Genomic DNA, 17,770 nt, shown 5'->3' with positions numbered 1-17,770 from the left:
ACTGGTGAGACCTGCCTAGTATCCATAAGACTCTGGGAAAGGTGCTGTGTACGAGCTAGTTGCTCCCTCCCCGCTGGTGGGGACTTGGGGTCATGGCTTGATCATGGCGTCCATGTTTTGGCAACTGGGGGTGCTGTTCTTCCCCCTGCCAATGACTCATCCCAGTCCCAAATCCTGCCCCAGTGCCCACCTTCTACTTCCTCAACCTCTTCTCCCTCTCCCTGCTCCCACAGAATCTAGGCATCCAGTCCCCTGTCAGCTTGTACCTGGGTCACCTTGGCTGAGGTTTATCCTGGGGGCTGAAAGCCTGAAGGCAAAACAGAGAATCCATCAAGGGCAGAGGAGGCATGTGGAAGAGCCTTGAGATAAGGCACCAGACAAAATAAGAGAGTGCAGCTGGTGCTGGGAGGGGAAGATTGCTCCAAGGCTCTTTAAACTCTGTAAGCTGCAGAAGTGTCTGAAGCGCCATCCAAGATCTGGCAATGGAAAAGACTGTGGTACTCATCACCGGCTGCTCTTCAGGGATCGGCCTGGGGTTAGCCGTGCGCTTGGCCTCCGACAGCTCCCAGAGGTTTAAAGGTAACAGGCACCCTAGGGTTTAGCAGCCTGCACCCCCAACTTGGGCTAGTGATAGTGTCCCAGGGTCCTCGGGTTGCGTGTGTGGTCCTGTGTGGAAGGAACAGGCCTGTGGGACCCCAGGCCAGGGGAGGGGTGGCTGTAGGTTTGAGATGGGGACACTCCCTGGGTGTGCTGCAGGGAGGGGCCTGCCTAGGGACGGGGTGGCACAGCACCTTTGAAACCAGTGATTCTCAACCAGGGAACACACCATACTGAGCCTCTCAGGCCATTGGTTGGGCAGTTGCTGCCCCTGTTCTGTGCAGATGAGTACCCTGCTTTGATCACTCCTGTGGGCTGCATCCCAGGGGCTGGAGGAGTTGTTGCTTGTTCTGTTCCCTCATGGCTCTGGAGGAAAGCAATGCCTCGGGCCAGCACACTGGTGGGGCAGGTGGGGCAGGCCATCTCCTAGACTGCCAGTCTGAGCAGGAGCACTGATATCTCCTCTGTGGTAGGGGGCATTTGGGAGGTGTCCTTGCTCTTGGCGTCCCTGCACCAGCCCCAGGGCTTAGGAACAGTCTTCATGGGGAGGACTTTTCATGGTCTCAGCTGGGGGGTCCCCTAGGGACAAGGAATTCCCCATATCCCCCTGTTGCTCCCTGTGCTGTGGGGGTGGGATCATGAACACCAACCCCCCTCCCCCCCCCCCCCAACTGGACTCTCGCTCTCTCTTAGTCTTTGCTACCATGCGTGACCTGGCCAAAAAGGAGCGGCTGCTGGAGTGCGTGCAGGGTTGCCACAGGGATACCCTGGAGATCCTGCAGCTGGATGTCACCAACCCGGCCTCGGTGGCCTCAGCTATTCAGCGGGTGCCAGAGCAGCATGTGGATGTGCTGGGTGAGCCCTGCCCTGCTGGGCCCCTGCTTCCACCAGTGGCAGCCTCGCTGCTGCTCCCTCCATGTCCTCTTACTTCCTGATCCTGCATCCAGCCGCAGGGAAGGGGGCCCTTTCAGAGCTGAAGGAGTTTCAGCTTCCTGGCCAGGTGGGCACGGCACCAGGGGAATGCAGCCACGTCCCCCTTTAGGTGCCACACCAGCTGTGCATGTGTCCCTCAGGCAGCAGCTCTGGAGGGGATCCACCCCAGCCCCCCTGGGCCTCTGCAGGAGAAAGGAACAAGGAATTTCCAGCCAAAAAACGGAGTAAGGGCTGTGAAAGGAGAGCCCTAAAGGCTCAGCCCACACCAGTCATGACATTTTGGGGCCTGTCTCCAGACCATGGGATGTGTGGGGTGGGCAATGGGGGCACTGCATTAATGGGGTGCCCTAGTAACAGCAGGTCTGTGTGGTGTTTCTCTTGCCCCAGTGTGCAATGCAGGAGTGGGGCTGATGGGTCCCTTGGAGACCTGCTCCCAAGAAGCCATAAAAGTCGTTTTTGATGTGAATCTGTTTGGGACCATCAACACCATCCAGGCTTTCCTGCCTGGCATGAAGTGCCGCAAGGCTGGCAAGATCATCATCACTAGCAGTGTGGGGGCTCTGCAAGGTGAGGAGCCCTGTGGGGGGATAGGATCCCAGCCCAGGCTGCATAGCCCTGTTCCTAAAGCTTGCTGTGTCCTCCACTGCCCAGAACTAGGCACACTTCACCAGGCCCAGGGGAAGTCCTGACCTCCCAGGGAAGCTCCAGCCTTCCTGCTTCACCTGCTCCTTGGACTTGGGTCTGTCACAACAGGCTGGTCCCAGGGTGCAAGATGCAGCTGCTGCTGCTGCACTGGAGATTGGGAGGGAGAAACCTTGGGGGATTTAGGGGAGACCCAGAACTACTCCTCACCCAGCATGCATTGTCCAGGGTGAGGATGGGAGTGACATGCTTGGGCCATCAGCTGCCCTACAGTGTGACCCTTGCTCGTGGTCTTCTCTCCCTGTCCTAGGGGTGCCGTTCAATGCCGTGTACTGCGCCAGCAAATTTGCTGTGGAAGGTCTGTGCGAGAGCCTGGCAATTGTCCTGCAGGAGTTCAACATCCAGTGAGTGCCAGGATGTGCAGGGACTTGCTGTGCCAGGGCCTCTAGCAGGGTGTGACACAGGTTCAGTTACAGAGGGATGTGTGTAGGTTTTTTTAAAGAGAAGCGCACAAAGTTAATAGCACTGACTTAACCCTTCCCTCCCCAGCCCCCCCCCGAAGCCTGGGGAAACTAAGCCTCATTATCCGGGTACCCCACAGAGGCTCCAGGGGGTACAGAATACCTGTAGGAAAACTAGTGATCCATCAATCCATTAAGACTCTTGCCCCTTCTCCCCTCTCCCTCAGAGAGGCTGACCAGATTGAGTTCATTCCCCTGCTCCCTGCCTGGCATTTTTTCTCTTTGGAAACATGGACCCAAGAGAGAGGCTCAAATATTCCAGCCCTGGTCTCACTAATGTAAGGCAAAGCCACCCTCCAGCCTCTGGTGTGGAAATGCCAGGGATATCAGGAGGCATTGGAGACTCCAGAGAGGGACAGAGACAGGCAGGAATGATGACCAGGGAGCTGGAGAAACTTCTGCATAAGGAGAGAGAAAACAGGCTGGAGCTTTTCAGCTTAGAGAAAAGGTAACTGAGGGAGGATATGGTTGAGGTCTATCATGAATGGTGTGAAGGAAGTGAATGGGGACTGACTGTTTACTGTTGCTCACACTACTAGGACAGGGGATAGGTGATGAATGATGTAGCAAGTTTAAGACAAACAATTTTTTTTTTCACACAGCATGTAAGTGTGAAACCCCTTGCCACAGAATGTGGTGGAGACAAATCATTTAACTGGGCTCAAAAGGGGACTGGGCAAATTTGTGGAGGACGGGTCCATCCACTGGTTTCAAGCCTGATAGGGTGCAGCCTCAAAAACAGGACTTCCTAGATCTCTGAATGCTGGAAGCTGGAGGGAGAGAGGGGTAAGAGATAGATTAGTCCAGATAGGCTCTGCATAAATATTCTTCCCCTTGGTATCTGCTCAGTGCCCTGTGAGATGCAGTACACTGGGCTGGATGGACCTGTGGTCTGACTGTGTGGCATCTCTTACATATTTTAGCACTTCTGCAGGGCTGTTGCTTTAAGATGTGCCACTTGAAGTATATGCCATGTGCCCCTACCCCTCAGCTGAAATGCAGCACTCTGTCTGTTATCTGTGTGAGGAGGCCTGTTTCAGGGGTGTCTGCTGAGTGGGGTTGGGCTCTGTTTGCGGTGCTGGTGATGGGCTGGCTAGAGTTGCAGCCCTGTTTTTTGCCGCTCTCTCCTTCTGCAGCATCACTCTGATCGAGTGCGGCCCTGTCAACACGAGCTTCCTGTCCAACATGCAGAGTATGGACCCTGAGGGCCATGAGCTGCAAGGCCTGGACCCCAAAACGTATGCCCTGTACTGCCAGTACTTCCAGCACTGCCAGAGCCTCTTCCAGGACGCTGCTCAGGACACCGACGAGGTCCTGCAGGTCACTCTTGGCTTCTTGCTACTTTTCTGCCCAGGCACCTGGATTGGGTGGGACAAGGGGCTAGAATTAACCTTGGAACCAGAAGCCGGACGAGCCCTGTGAGAGCAGCTGACTGGCTTGGGGAAAGTGGTTTACCTATGTTATCTAGAGAAACTGCTCCTTTTAGAGCCTATCTCTAGCCTCATGTCCCTGGGGAGATGGGGGTGCCTGGTTGGCTCCAGCTTCCCCTGCCCTGCCTACACAAGTGATTGAGGGAGCGGAGGCATGAAGTTTGCACCCCAGGCCTCTCTGGCACAGGAGCTCTGTGTGGGGGCTGCTCCAGGGGGCACTGCAGTGTGCAGAGCTCCACACCAGTCACTGACAGCATAGCAAGACCAGTGTCCCAAAGGAAGGGTGACAGTCCCTGGCAGGCACCATGCCTTGCCTGAGAGCCAGCTCCTCCTGACCTGAACCTCCTCATCCTTTGCCAGGTGTTCCTGGATGCCATCTGCACCCCCAACCCACCCCTGCGCTGCTTCACCACCCAGTTCTTCATGCCACTCACCAGGCTCAAGCTCTTGAGCCCTGATGGCTCTGAGTACGTCCAAGCCATGCACAAGTTCGTGTTCTCCACCAGTGAGCCCCAGGGAGACCAGGCCTAAGGGGGAAGCAGCATGGACACCTTGGGCAAATGATCCTGGCTCAACATGGTGCCCTTCTCCTTTGGATGCCCCCATTGCTCTGGTTTTGTACCAGGGGCTCTGCTCCTCCCTTGAGGTAGAATGGCTTAAATAAATCCATCTGCTCTTCGCTTGGCTCCTGGCTCTTGGCTCTGTCCATCTTGCTGGCAGCCCCAGTGCAGAGGCCAAGCACTTATGGAAGTTAAACTGTGCGAGGAATTTGCTGCAGGAAGGTCAAGGCAGCGTGGGAGCAGAGGGGGCCTCGTTTGAGTTTTGCCTGCCCTGCAGGAATCCCTGCTAGTTGCTAAAATCTTTGCAAAGCAGAGCTGTGAAAGCTGCACTGAAGCAACAGAGAATGGAGCATAGGGTGGGCAGGTGGCCAGGGCCCAGCAGGGTCAGGGAGACTTTATCTGGGTGGAGGGCCTGGTGCTCCCCTGCTGTGTGTGCCAGGCATGAGGAAGGACACAGAGCAGGGCTGGTGATGGTTCTGCCTGCTCCCTCAGGCAATGATCATTAGTAACATTTCAACATGCACACGGTTGCTTGGTCTTCCCAGAACCAGCAGCTTATCCTTCCCAGAACCAGCAGCTCACCTATCACCCAGTTAGCTGCATGGGGACTCCCCAGTGCAAAACCAAGGCACAGAGCCCAGCGTGGGCAGCTGCCTACAGCCTCTGAGCATGAGGTGCGCGTCCTGCCTTCATGAGCCAGGCTGCTTGCTGGAGCAAACTGGAGACCTGCTCTGCTGGTGGGGGTGTTCAGCACTGGACATGGGCTGTGGGATCCTCCAGGAGCTGGTTAGAGCTTGATGGCCCTTAGTAGCCATGGCAAGGTCCTGCCCTGGATGGGAGACTTCTAAACAAGGTCCTTGGCCTCCCTGCATTATGGGGAGCACAGGAGTCTCAGTGGCAGCAGAGGAAGCTCTAATTAATGTGGCCCTGGGCTGGGACTGCATGCTCAGCCCTACCCTACTACGTTGGAGCTGTCACCTGTGGGAGGTACGAGGGGAGAACTGTCCCTGGCCAGGCTCAGAACTGCACTGTCATACCCTGCACCACTCTCCTGCTGTCCCCCTACCCTTTGCTTCTCTCCCTCTGGCCTCTGTGCATCTTTCCTCCTGGCCATCCTCCCCCCTACCAGTGCCCAGCCCCTCCCAGTTCTATCGTACAACTGGCATTTCAGCAGTTAATGCATGCCCTGAAGTGCCAGGGGGAATTCTAGTCATGAATGCCCCATGAAAGAGGCTGGGGGCAGAGGAAGGGGTTCTCCCTTCAGTAAGTGCCTCTTTCAGGCTGCCTTTGGACTTCTGGTTATGCTCAGGACAAGTGCAAAAACATTTCTTCTCAGGCATGAGGGCTGACAACTCAGAGCCTGCCTTTTTCTTTTTTGGCATTGAAGAAACAGACGTGTGAGCCTCTGGTTCTGATACAAGCCCCAACTGGTTCTGCACCCTTCCCTGTTTTGCAGCTACAAAGAGGGTGGATGTGGTTTGGGGCTGCATCAGTGGTAGTGCCATGACTTGGTGCTCTTTAGGCCTCATCTTAAGTACTGTGTGCAGTCCTCAGCTCTGCATTTAAAAAGGATGTGGAGAAGTTACAGAGGGCCCGAAGTGTGTGAGTAAAAGGATAAAAGGTTGAGGAAGGCAAGCTATATGAGGAGAGGTTGAAAGAAATAAGGAAGTTCAGCTCCTATAAAAGGTGATTAAGAGGAGACATGATAGCAATCTTCAAATATCTGAAAAGCTGCCCCAGATATGGAGAACAGCTTTTTTCCCTCTCTGCAGAAGGCTGGATAGCAATGGCTTGAAATTGCAGCAATGTAGGTTTAGACTTCTTTATTGTTAAAATAGTGAGGCAGTGGAATAGCCTGCCTAAGGAAGGTGTAGTATCCCCTTCATTGGAGATGTTCAAGAAGAGGTTGGATAAGCATTGGTCAGGGGTGATTTAGGAGTAGCAATGCCGAGATGTGCTGTGAAGAGAAACTTATAGAAGCCCAGGAGATCCTCACACATTTAGAAATAACGAGATAAAGCCCTGCAGCACAGAGAGGGTGGGAATTGGAGAGGACCATGCTCGGCAACAGGAAAACTGTGCAGAGCTTCACAACTAGCTTGGTCCTGAAACAAGATTAAAGAGCTGGGACAAGTTTATGAGAGGACAGAGGGACATATAAGGAAGTTTTGGCTCTCCAGGCAGGGTGTGAGATGTGTGGGGCTGTGTTTGCGGTCCCCAGGTTGCAGTGCAGAGTGGAAGGTGTTTAGTTTTCCTAGGCTTCTGGGCTTTGCTTGTTGCCACATGGGGCTGGCAAGGATTTTTTTTCCTCCTTCCTGTTAGCTATTAGTGTCTGGAGGGCCTTATTTTTGTCTTTCTCAGAAGCACTGGGTTTTAGCTGAAGCCAAGGCCAGGGTGTAGAGATGCTTTTTCTAGGACTTAAACCCAGCAGTTTCCCAGTTGGAAGGTTTTGCTCCTCTGGTCAGGGTCACACCATTCACCACATTTGGGACCAGGAAGGAATTTTATCCTATGATCAGATTGACACGGACTGTGGCATGGAACATAACAGCGAGCATGGCCCTATTTCTTGGATCTCTCAAAAGTTTTGTAACAAATTACCTCTATCCTTGCGGTAGCAGGACATTGACAGTGCCCTCTTTCACCTGCTTTATCTGTGGCAAGTTAGAATATTCTTGATATTTTGGGCACTGTGCCTGGTAGTTGTGCATGAGGGGTGTTCACAAAGTTTTCAGGAGCTGCTTAGATGGACACTTGGCTGCAATGCTTGAGTCATGGACAATTCTTCCTTAAGCAGGGGGCTGGACTAGATGCCCTCCTGGGGTCCCTTCCAGCCCTACTTTCTATGATTCCCTGCTGGGGCCTCTCCTTGAGGCCTGCTAGCAACATAGAACTGTGTGCAGAAAGAGACCTCCAGAGTCACCCAGCTCAATCCTTGCCATCAGAAGCACCCAGGGTGTATAGTGCCGGTCATGAGCCTACTGTGCCTTAGTTACTAGCTTTGAAGGCAACTTGGTTGCTCAGGGTTCCTCTTCTGGGTTGCCCCAGAATTTACCCAGCCATTTCCTTCTCCCTGGCAGTGAACTCTTGCTACATGATGCTAATGGCAATGCAGCAAGGGAGGAGGCCTTTGAGTAGCCCGCTGTGAGTGATGGAGCTGGGGTTCAGCTGAGGCAGCAGCTGGTCAGGTTAGTGGCACATTGTGCTTGGCAGCAGGTTGTGATGAAGTTAGCTTCATGTAGGGTCAAGGGAGGACCCCAGTGCATCGGACATGGCGGAGGAGGGCCAGAGTAGCCTGAGCTAGTAGGCTGAGGGTTGTCTGAGGATGCCCAAGACTGTCTGCAAATTACCTGAGCTGCCCCTTTCTGGCAGCTGGGGGCCCTGCTCCCTCTCCCTAGGGAAGTTCACTACATGCCTCCTTCACACATGGCTTCTGCAGTGCCAGGTACAGGATGCGCTGCCAACAGCTGCTTCTTTAACTTCCAGCCAAGTTACAGCCCTTTCCCGCAAGGAAGAAGCACAGATGAAGACTCGGGGCTAGGCGGCATTCTGCAGATTGTGCCGTGGGGCTCAGCTGAGCAGGCAGGACAGGACAAGCAAAGCAGCGTGGGTGCCACAGCCAGCGCTGAACAGCCAGCAGACAGCACCAGGCCCAGCTCTTCCATCATTGTCCCATCCATGCCAGCTGCTGGCACAGTTTCACCCATACATTTTTCAGGGGTGAGGGAGCAGCTCCAGAGCTGGGTGGGGGGGATAGCAAGCTCCAGGGGGAGCAGAAAGAAGGTGAGGGCTTGACAGCCATTCCCCCTGGGGACCCATGAGTCATCATTGGCCACAAGATGAACATGAGCCTTTAATGCGATACTGTGGCTAGTAAAGCGAGCAAAATGCTGGCTTGCATCCATAGATACTTCTCAAGCAAATCCCAGGACGTTATTCTCCTCTTGTACTTGGCCTTGGTGAGGCCGCAGCTGGAGTACTGCGTCCAGTTTTGGGCCCCACAATATAAAAAAGATGTGGAGAAGCTTGAGAGAGTCCAGAGAAGAGCCACGTGCATGATCAGAGGTCAGGAAAACAGACCTTACGACAACAGGCTGAGAGCTATGGGGTTCTTTAGCCTGGAAAAGCGCAGGCTCAGGGGTGATCTGGTGGCCGCTTATAAGTTTATCAGGGGTGACCACCAGGATCTGGGGGAACGTTTGTTCACCAGAGCGCCCCAAGGGATGACGAGGTCAAACAGTTATAAACTACTGCAAGACCATTTCAGGCTGAACATAAGGAAGAAATTCTTTACTGTCCAAGCCCCCAACGTCTGGAATAGCCTGCCATCGGAGGTGGTTCAAGCACCTACATTGAACACCTTCAAGAATAAATTGGATGCTTATCTTGCTGGGATCCTATGACCCCAGCTGACTTCCTGCCTTTCGGGCAAGGGTCTGGACTCAATCTTCCGAGGTCCTTTCCAGCCCTGTCTATGAAATCTATGGGGAAGTGTTCACAGACCAGTTGGCTGTTGGCACTATAAGTCAATGATAGCATTGAGTGTTCCTTTGAGGTGATCCTACTTGTTTGCAAGTGATGCACACAGAGTCCTGCTTCCGTGTGCATGGCAGGAGTGGTTTCCTGTCCCAGGATTCAAGACTTCTGTCTCCAGGCAATACTGTACTCGAAAGCACTCACTTCTGCTTGTTCTCTCTTCCTAGTTCTTGTGACAAGAGCATGGATGGATCTAGAATTTTGAAAACAGGAGTGCAGATGGTGCAGTGCATCATCACATAGAAAACACAAGTTTTTCTCCAGTTAAAAATGAACTACAAGCTTTACTAATATGCTATGGACCTAGAGCTGTACTCTTCAGTTTGAACTTGAAGCAAAAGCAAACACAAATTTGTTGGAATTAGTTAAACACAAGCTGCAGGGCTGTAAAATAAGAGTTTCACTACCAGGAGCAGCTAAGAGACAGCAGAATGGCAAAAGAAGGGTTAGTTTGATTGGTGGAACATCAAGACCATTAAAAAGGATAGAGGGGGGTTAACACCTGTGGAATGAAGGGTTTAGAAAGGATCAGGCAGATTAGAATGAGCCATGAAGTCAACTGACTCCCTCAGCACTGTCTGACTAGAAATGTTGCTGCCCCTCCCAGGTAGTTGGTTTTAAAGTTTGTGGGCAGCAGGAATCAGAGGTGGGTGTAACTGTGCCACTACACTTCCCTGGATCTGTCCCTGGACAAGAGTGTTGGGCTGTCTGCAGCTTTCCCCATGTCTCCATGGTGTTCCTGCCTGCATGTACCCACTGCTCCATACTACCTACACCACTATTCGCATCCAGCCCCCAGTGAAGGCCTTAGGCTTGCTTAGCTCATCTCCTACAGGCAACCTGTGCTTTGGGTGCTCACCTTTACTGTCATTTGATCATGTTCCATGACAGAGCTTAATTATTTACTCAATTTATCCTGAGCAGTTCTTGTCCCTCAGGCTTGACCCTGCCTCCTTCCTGCATGATGTGTTTGTAGGGTAAGACCAGGAGGACCTGGTCTGAGGTCTGGAACAACCCAGGCCACAGCCCCTTCCCTCTGCTGGAGGGGGAAGGTGGAGCTGGGGTTTGTAGAAGTGGCTGTCCCAGGGGTCCAACCAGTTGAGGGTGTGAAACCAAACCTGGGGGCAGGGACTAGGTGGGTGGCACCTGGTCCACAGCAGTGTCACTTCCCTTCATCCACTGGGGAACTCTTGAATCACCTGTGTGTGCACAAGGGGTGGTGGTGGGGGACAGGTTGGGGATATGTATGTCTCCTGGAGAGGAGTGGAAGCTGTGCAACCTAGGGACAAGCCGGTGGAGGCCCTGCCCTTGCTGTGAGCAGGGAAATGAGCATGACAGGGGTCCCTTAACAGCAGGGGAAAGGAGCAACTAGCAGAGCATTCTCTCTGCACTGCCTCTGCATGGGAACTCCCCCTCCCCACCCTCCCGGCCAAAGATGGCCTCAAGGCACACATCACAACCCATCTGTCTCCAGGAGGTTTTAGGGAGACAGCTACTCCTTGAAGAGTGATTTTTGAGAGAGCTGTCTGAGAGGATGCCTTGGTGTGGCTGTACCCACAGCACCTTGAGCTGGGGGCTGGGCTGTGACTCTCAAAGGACAGATGTGGTCTAGTCTCCCTGGATTCTGTTCTCTGTCTCTTGGCTTGCTTTTCCCATGGTCCCAGCATCCCTGCATACCACTGGTTCTATGTAGCATGTGACTCTCTGCTTGGAAAGAAGGAAACAGATGCAAGGAGCACTTCTCTGGAGAAGTACTATGGAGTCCTGCTAGCAGGGTATTTGGCCTTATATCCATTGTCCTGCCATTAACAGAAGATGCTGCTGTATTCTACAGGCATGGGACTGCAGGAGCTGGGGGACTGGAGGAGCTCAGGAAGCTTTCCTTCCCTCTTGCTTGTTCAGGGCAAGGTCACTGCCAGTGTCAATGGGGCTTGGATAGAATGGCCCTTGAGGACCCATCATAATGCCTTTACATACCTTCTGGGCTGGCAGCACTTGGCTAACAGGGCCAGCCAGTGCCAAGGACTTGCTGAATTCCCAAAGGCTCTGAGGAGCCTGTGAGGTATTTTGTGGAAGAGTTTTATACCCTAAGTCATTTTATGGTTTCTTTCCCATTTGTCCCTTGACCAGTGTGCAGTCCCCACCCCCAGTGGACTCTGGTGCCCAGGTAATAAAAGCCAGCCGAGTGCATGCCGGGAATGGAAAATAGGAAGAGTGCTGCAGTCACGCGGTAGGACCTGGCCCTTGTCCCTTCCACAGTGACTGGGTATTTCCATCAGCAGGACCAAGAGAATCACAGCCACTCTGCTGCTCTGACCATATCTGCGCTCACTGTCCAAGACAGGCTCAGCTGTGCTGTTCTGTTGTGCCTGGCAGGCAGACTGGGGATTTGGGCCACAGCTCTCCATCATGCCCTGTGCCTTTTGCACACAAGCAAAACCTACATTTTCCGGCAAGAGCTTTATCTTTAGCTGGGCCAGGGAAAAGTCACATTTCATGGGTAATTCATTCCTTCATACTCTGGAGGTGATTAGCATCCTGAATGAATTAATATGGAGGCTGGTCCTGAGCCAGCAATGTGATCGGCAGTCCTAGGAGACAGAGTCTCTACCTCTCTTGTGATAGCCCCTTTGCATCCAGGCAGATGAGGAAGTGCTCCTGGCACAGCATGTTCCCATTACCTAATTAGGTGGCAGGTAGGTCTCTCCAATTCCCACAGGATTGTTCAGATACAGGAGGGCCAGAAACTCCCATGGGAAAGGGGAGCGCCAGCCACACCTTCTGCATAGTGCCAGGAGCTGCTGTCTCTATTTACCTGGCCAAGCAGCCGTCTGTCTCTGGCAATGAGTTTGCTCTGCTACTGTGTTGGCTTAGCTTCCTGTTCCCCCCTCCTTGGACACTCTGCAAACACACCCACTGGATACAGGAGGGAGGCAGGCTCCTCTTTGCAGTATGGAGGAGGGCAAATAGAGTCACAGAAGCCTGCTGTCATTGATGGTGGTCCTTTCCCTCACTTTGGTGGGCTCTTGATCAGTTGACTGGTCTACAGCCCTTGGTGGGAAGAGAACAAAGTCCTGTTCACTGGGTTTCTCTCACCCCATTCCAACCGCTAGCCTCCACTTCCCTGCCAGACCAGGAAGAAAACCCAGGAGCCCTGGCCCAACCTGCCTGCTCTGTCCTTCGTATGGAAGCACAGCTCCTTGATCCCAGCACAACTCCTCATGACGCATCAGGCTGGGCTGTGCCAGAGACCAAGGTTTGGCACAGATTGGGCTACAGGAGCAAAACGATGGGTGGGCAAGCAGGGCATGAACCAGGGGTGCTGCCTAAGGGGGGCACTGGACTGGAACAAGGGGGTACCTTACCCTCCTGTCCCCCTGACCCCTAGCTCTCCACACCCTGCACCTTCCCTGCAATAGCTCTGGCTCCAGCCTGGGCCATGCACAGGACAGAGAAGCAATGCTGGTTCAGAAGGAGCAGCCAGTGGCTGATTCCTGCAGGGGGAAATGTCATTTCCTTTTCTGGCAACCAAAACCAGGTGGGTTTTTGGCTGCTCAACATGCATGTCAGTGGCAAACATGTGACACTTCCCCCAGCAGCAGGAATTCTCTAGCTGCTGCCCCTGTACCACCCACTGCAATGCCCTCCCTGCTACAGGGAAGGTGCAGGGTGTGTGGAGGTGCACTGATGGCCTAAGACTGTGGAACAAACCCTCACCCAGGAGGGAAGGCCCAGCTTGGATCTCCCCATCTCCTGCTCTCCATGCCAGGAACATTGCTCTGACCTGCTCTAACATGAGCATGTAGCAACTGGGGCAGTTAAAAACCTTACGCAAGCAAACCAGGCCACCACATCAGGACCCCTTGTGGGGAGAGGAGGAGAGACCCAGTCACATGTGATGGACATGATTCATGTTGCTCGGTACATGACAGGATGGTGCACAGGTTCTGTGGTGTGGAGCCCAGCAAAAGAACTGGGTGGAACAGAATAGATGCACCAGTGGGATGGGGAGGGGGATTACGGGTCAGGGGTCCAAGTGCATCAAGAGAGTGGGGGTGGTTGTGCACAAAGCCTCTCTGGTGGAACCCTGCACTTTGTTAGCACCGGGTGCAACAGCACAGGCAAGTCCAACCATAGGCAACAGGGGTAGGGCAGTCACACTGAAGTGCTTGGGTCCTTGACCACTCAACTCCTGCTGTCAAAGGAAACAGGTGAAACTGGCTGCATCCACCACTCGGGGTGCCTCACGGCTAGCTGCCCAGCACGGTGCGGTCACGTTGCCTACAGTGACTCCATTTCCAAAGCCTAGGCTCACCTACTCTGAGACAGGGGAGTGAGTCTCCCACGTCAAGAGGTTCTGCACCTCATGCGTCTCAGGACTGCCTGTCTCCATGAGGGATCCTTTGAGCAACTTTGGTGCTGTCTGAGCACAGAAGATAAACCTGGTGACCTCCCTACCCTATGTCTTCCCAAGGGCTGACACCATTCACTTGGCAAATACATATCCACCCACCACCTCCCTGAGAAAGGGGGCGGGGGCTTTGCAAGTTGCTGTCTCTTCCCCCTTTCCCTGCCTACCCACCCCAGGGGCATAGGGCTGGATATATAAGGAGGGAAAGGCTGCCTGCTAGATGCTGGGCTTGGCACTGAGGACAGCAGGAGCAGAGAAAGCACAGGTAAGAAACCTCCATGGGCTTTGTGTTTGTCTCAGGGTGGAATCAAACCTACTGAAGGGGAAAGTATGGGGGAATCCAATCACTGGGTTTATAATAATAAACATGGCCAGCTAGAGGGGTCTTCCAGACTCCCCTTGCCTATTGGATAGGACACACGATGACTATTCCCTTGGCATAAAATCCCAAAAAATAACACAATAACTCAGCATACCTTTGCAGCAACAGGTCTGAAAAAGCAAATCACTTCCCTGGAGGGGTGGTCAGAGTAGGGGATTACCCAGGATGTTCGGAAGGAGTTCAGCACCAGGAATGCCCAAGCGTGTTACAGAAGGAATGGGCAGGCAGGTAAGATGCCGGGAGGAGGGTCACAAACACACGCATAGTAGTAGATCAGTGGCTGGTGCATTTGAAGTGTGGCGTAAGGATTAACCCCTTTGCTTTCACACGCAGGCAAGTATTTTCAGGGCAGGCTTCCTCAGTCTAATTACCACGTCTGCCATATACTCCCAGATGCCTTAGGATGCTGCTACTCCAGCACTGCCTTTGGCCGGGATCCCTGGGGGTCATGACATGTAATGTCCTTTTTCCTTGCAGCTAGCAGAGGCTACTTCCAGAGATGGACCTGATGCTTCGAGTCACCCTCTTGAGCCTCCTGTGCCTGCTGGCAGAGGCCCGGCCTTCAAACAGACCCCAGCAGAATGGGAGGTGGAACCCACTGGAAGTGCCGGAGAACAGAGAGCTGGTGAGGAGTGGAGGGCTGGGCCAAAAGGCCCCCTCTGCATTTTGGGGCCAAGCTGTTTTGCACGCTGCTTTCTCAGGACAGCAGAGGCAGAAGCTGAACTGGGCTAGATACAGCACCCAGGGGCTGCCATTTACAGAGAGGCAGGGGTTGAAAGTGGCTCTTGAGGGGTGAACACATCTCTTGCCTGAAGCTTTTAGATTTGAAGGAAGGGGCGAGGCTCTTCTCCATTACACGGGCCCAGGATCAAAGGAAATTAGGGAGGCAGTGAGTGGTTTTAAGGCTGCTGCATCATTAGTGTAGCCCTTGAGAATGGCCACTTGGCTTTCCCTGCTGCCTCTGGAGGTGCCTGTTGTGCAGGAGGCTTATTTTCAAGTGCCCATTAGGGCCTCAATAATGAGCAGAGAAGTATCTAAACAACACGTGAGTACCAGATGAATTTCTCAGCCACGATGGCTGAGGCCTCTTGCTCTCCTTGTCTCCCACCCATGGGAGGCACAACTGGTGTTTGAGAGCAGACAGATTATCCTCCCATGGGAATGCCAACTCAAGGGAGGCTCACAGTCATTGGACTGACCCATGGCAGGGAAGCAAGGCAGCCAAGTACCACCCTGCTGCTGGGGACAGCAAAAGCTTTTTGGCTTGAAGAGCAAAACTCTTCCCCTGACATGGAGCGTCAAGGGGGGACATGGTGGTACTCCGTGTACCTTGAGAGCCCTCTGAGCCTGCTTCCCATGTCTGCATGCCTCTGGTTCCCTTCATAGGCAGAGCAAGTAGGGCTGAGGGCAGGGCCTTCACGCACTGGCAGGCCCAGGAATGGGTCAAACCCTCTGAAGGAATGAAAGCTCAGACCAGCTACAAACCTGCGAGGTTCTCCCCACTTGCTGCTGTTCCTGGACTGAGAAGAATGTTGACACAATGACCCAAGCTAAAGCCTAAAGGCTACCGGACAACAATGGGGTCTTGTCCCTAAAGTGCAGCACTCCTGGCACAGGCTGGGGTCTCTGGGGATCCAGGTTCCACAGCAGCGAAGGAAAGGGCTGGGGCCAACAGTGCTCAGTCACCAGGCAGATGTAGTCTTCCCCAGTGGTTTCCAGGTCTGTGCTGTTTGCTCCCTTGCCAAACAAGGGCTGCAGGGGCTAGGCGTGGTGCCAGCAGCAGGCAGGATGAAGCCTGTGCTAGCAGCTATCAGGGCTGCTTCTAGGTTGGTCCCCAGCTGACTCCGAAATGGTTCCCTCCGCAGTTCCTAAGTGCCCTGCAGAACTATTTCAGCAGTAGAGGGATCCACGTGGAGAGGACTGGACCAGCCTTCATCCCACCGCCAAGGAATCATGAGCACGGGAGCTATAGGAGGCAGGAGGGGGAAGACCTGGAGGCTGCTGCTGTGATGGGCGTGCACTACTAGGCTGAGCCAACAGCAGGTAATTGCTCTATTCCCCCCCCACTTTTTTAATGGTGACTTCAAGGGCAAGATGCAGACAATGCTGGGGGTTGAAAGCGCTGCTTAGCTACGGGAGCTTCCCACACAAGTGCAGGCTTAGCCAACAGAACCTTGATTTCCGGGCTGGAATCCAAGCACGGCATGTTTGAGATCTCAGTTGTGAGCAGCTGGGGCCCTCAGAAATGTCTCCTCTGCTCCTTGTGCTCCAGGGGGTAGGCAGGGGGATGACTCTGATCCCCCTTCTAAAGACAGGGCTGGCAGGGGAGATACTGTAGTATCAGTCCAGGTGGTTTCCTGCTGTGATTAGAAAGGAAGATTTGCTTCCTGATCTCTGAATGTCTACATGCAGTAAAAGGTGGAGACCTGTCCTTGCACTGCAGGCAGCCCCCCCCATGAGCAATCTCAGCTACACCCCTATTTTATGGAGATGGGGGACTTCCCCCTAGCTTGCTCCTTTGGCCTGTTGCTTAAGGGCAAGCAACACTTGGGGGCATCTGAACCCCAAGACTTCTGGGCTTGGGCCTGCACGTAGGATGCCTGCTATGGCTTTGGAAGTATCTGAAGCCCCAGGCTGATAAGTCTGGGAAGAGGATACTTGCGGTGGCAGTGCCACCCAGATTTGCATGATTGAGTTCTGCTCAGTCGATAGATTTCAGAATTGATGTGGCTGAGTCAACCTAGGACATGAAATTAAAAAAAAATAAGAAAGAGGGGGCTGCAAGGAGCCCTTAGGAGGAAAGCTCCAGGGAAGGGTTGGGCATCTTCAGTATTGTGAACAGTCTTCTCTGCTTCCCAACCTTTAGCTAACAGTGCCAGTGCCATGACAAGGTGGGGGGTGAGTGGGGCAACTGCTCCAGGCACCAAAGTAAAGGGGCGGCAACAGGTGCTGCCCAGCTGGGGTGGAGCACGGGACAGAGCTGTGAGCAGCTTGTTGGGGGGGGGGGGAGGGTGCAGGGACGGGGGAAGGGTGGCTTCTGCAGCTGCATGCACTCCAGAGCAAGCATGGGGGGTGCTCCCCCTGGATCTGTGTGTGGGGCGAGGGTGGGTTGCCACTGCAGGCTTTGCCCTGGGTGCCAAACTTCACTGCTACGGCACTGGACAGTGTTATGACCCATTGCCCATCGCGCTCTCCAAGCTGGAGCAGCCTGGCTGCAGGGAGCAAACGGGACGTGCCAGCTGCCTATGGTCTACACAGCTGTCATGAGGCACGAAGGCCCCGTGTGTACGACTGGGGCAGCAGGAGACGGGACAGTCCCGTTCCCACGTGTGTGTTGTGGTCTCTCTCCCTCCTTCCCCGCCGGCTCAGCGCACTTTGTCTTTTCCATTCAGGTGAAGCCTTATCATGGCAACCCCCAGCCGTGGCCACGGAGGATCCCGTGCGGACTCAGCCTGCTGCTCTACAGCCACTGACACGCAGACACATGCTCACACGCATGGGCGTGCACACACATCTATAGGCACATACGCACGTGCGCTCACACACCTGCACACACATGCGCTTACGCATCGCAACACGCACGGACGTGTGCACACGCCCCCATCAGACGGGCAGGCGCGCCGCACACCCCGCGCCGCGGCCGCGACCCGGGTCAATAAACGCCCCACGTCGCATTCCTCCGTGTCCGTGTCCCTGTTCACGTCCTTGTGCCGGGGCTTAGAATAAGCTCCCAAGCCCCGCCCCCACCCGCTCAAGTC

General features: G+C 54.1%; 1 protein-coding gene across 3 annotated transcripts; it reads left to right on the top strand.

The window, feature by feature from the left end:
* The first annotated feature begins 258 nt into the window (after positions 1 to 258).
* HSD17B1 (hydroxysteroid 17-beta dehydrogenase 1) lies at positions 259 to 4,802 on the top strand. Of its 3 annotated transcripts, none has more exons than XM_014594178.3 (6): positions 259 to 579; positions 1,291 to 1,452; positions 1,918 to 2,097; positions 2,483 to 2,576; positions 3,830 to 4,004; positions 4,484 to 4,802. In XM_014594178.3, exons 1-6 carry the CDS (start codon positions 483 to 485, stop codon positions 4,652 to 4,654), a joined length of 879 nt encoding a protein of 292 aa, XP_014449664.1. In that variant the 5' UTR covers positions 259 to 482; the 3' UTR covers positions 4,655 to 4,802. The 3 variants fall into 3 exon arrangements, with proteins under 3 accessions (XP_014449664.1, XP_006260463.1, XP_006260465.1); XM_006260403.4 differs by having other exon boundaries at positions 269 to 579; positions 3,830 to 4,013; XM_006260401.4 differs by lacking the exon at positions 1,291 to 1,452 and having other exon boundaries at positions 264 to 579; positions 3,830 to 4,013.
* The last annotated feature ends 12,968 nt before the right edge of the window (positions 4,803 to 17,770 follow it).

The sequence above is a fragment of the Alligator mississippiensis genome, chromosome 4, assembly GCF_030867095.1.
Source record: "Alligator mississippiensis isolate rAllMis1 chromosome 4, rAllMis1, whole genome shotgun sequence".
NCBI classification, from domain to species: domain Eukaryota; kingdom Metazoa; phylum Chordata; order Crocodylia; family Alligatoridae; genus Alligator; species Alligator mississippiensis.
This window is presented reverse-complemented; position numbering and strand designations above follow the sequence as displayed.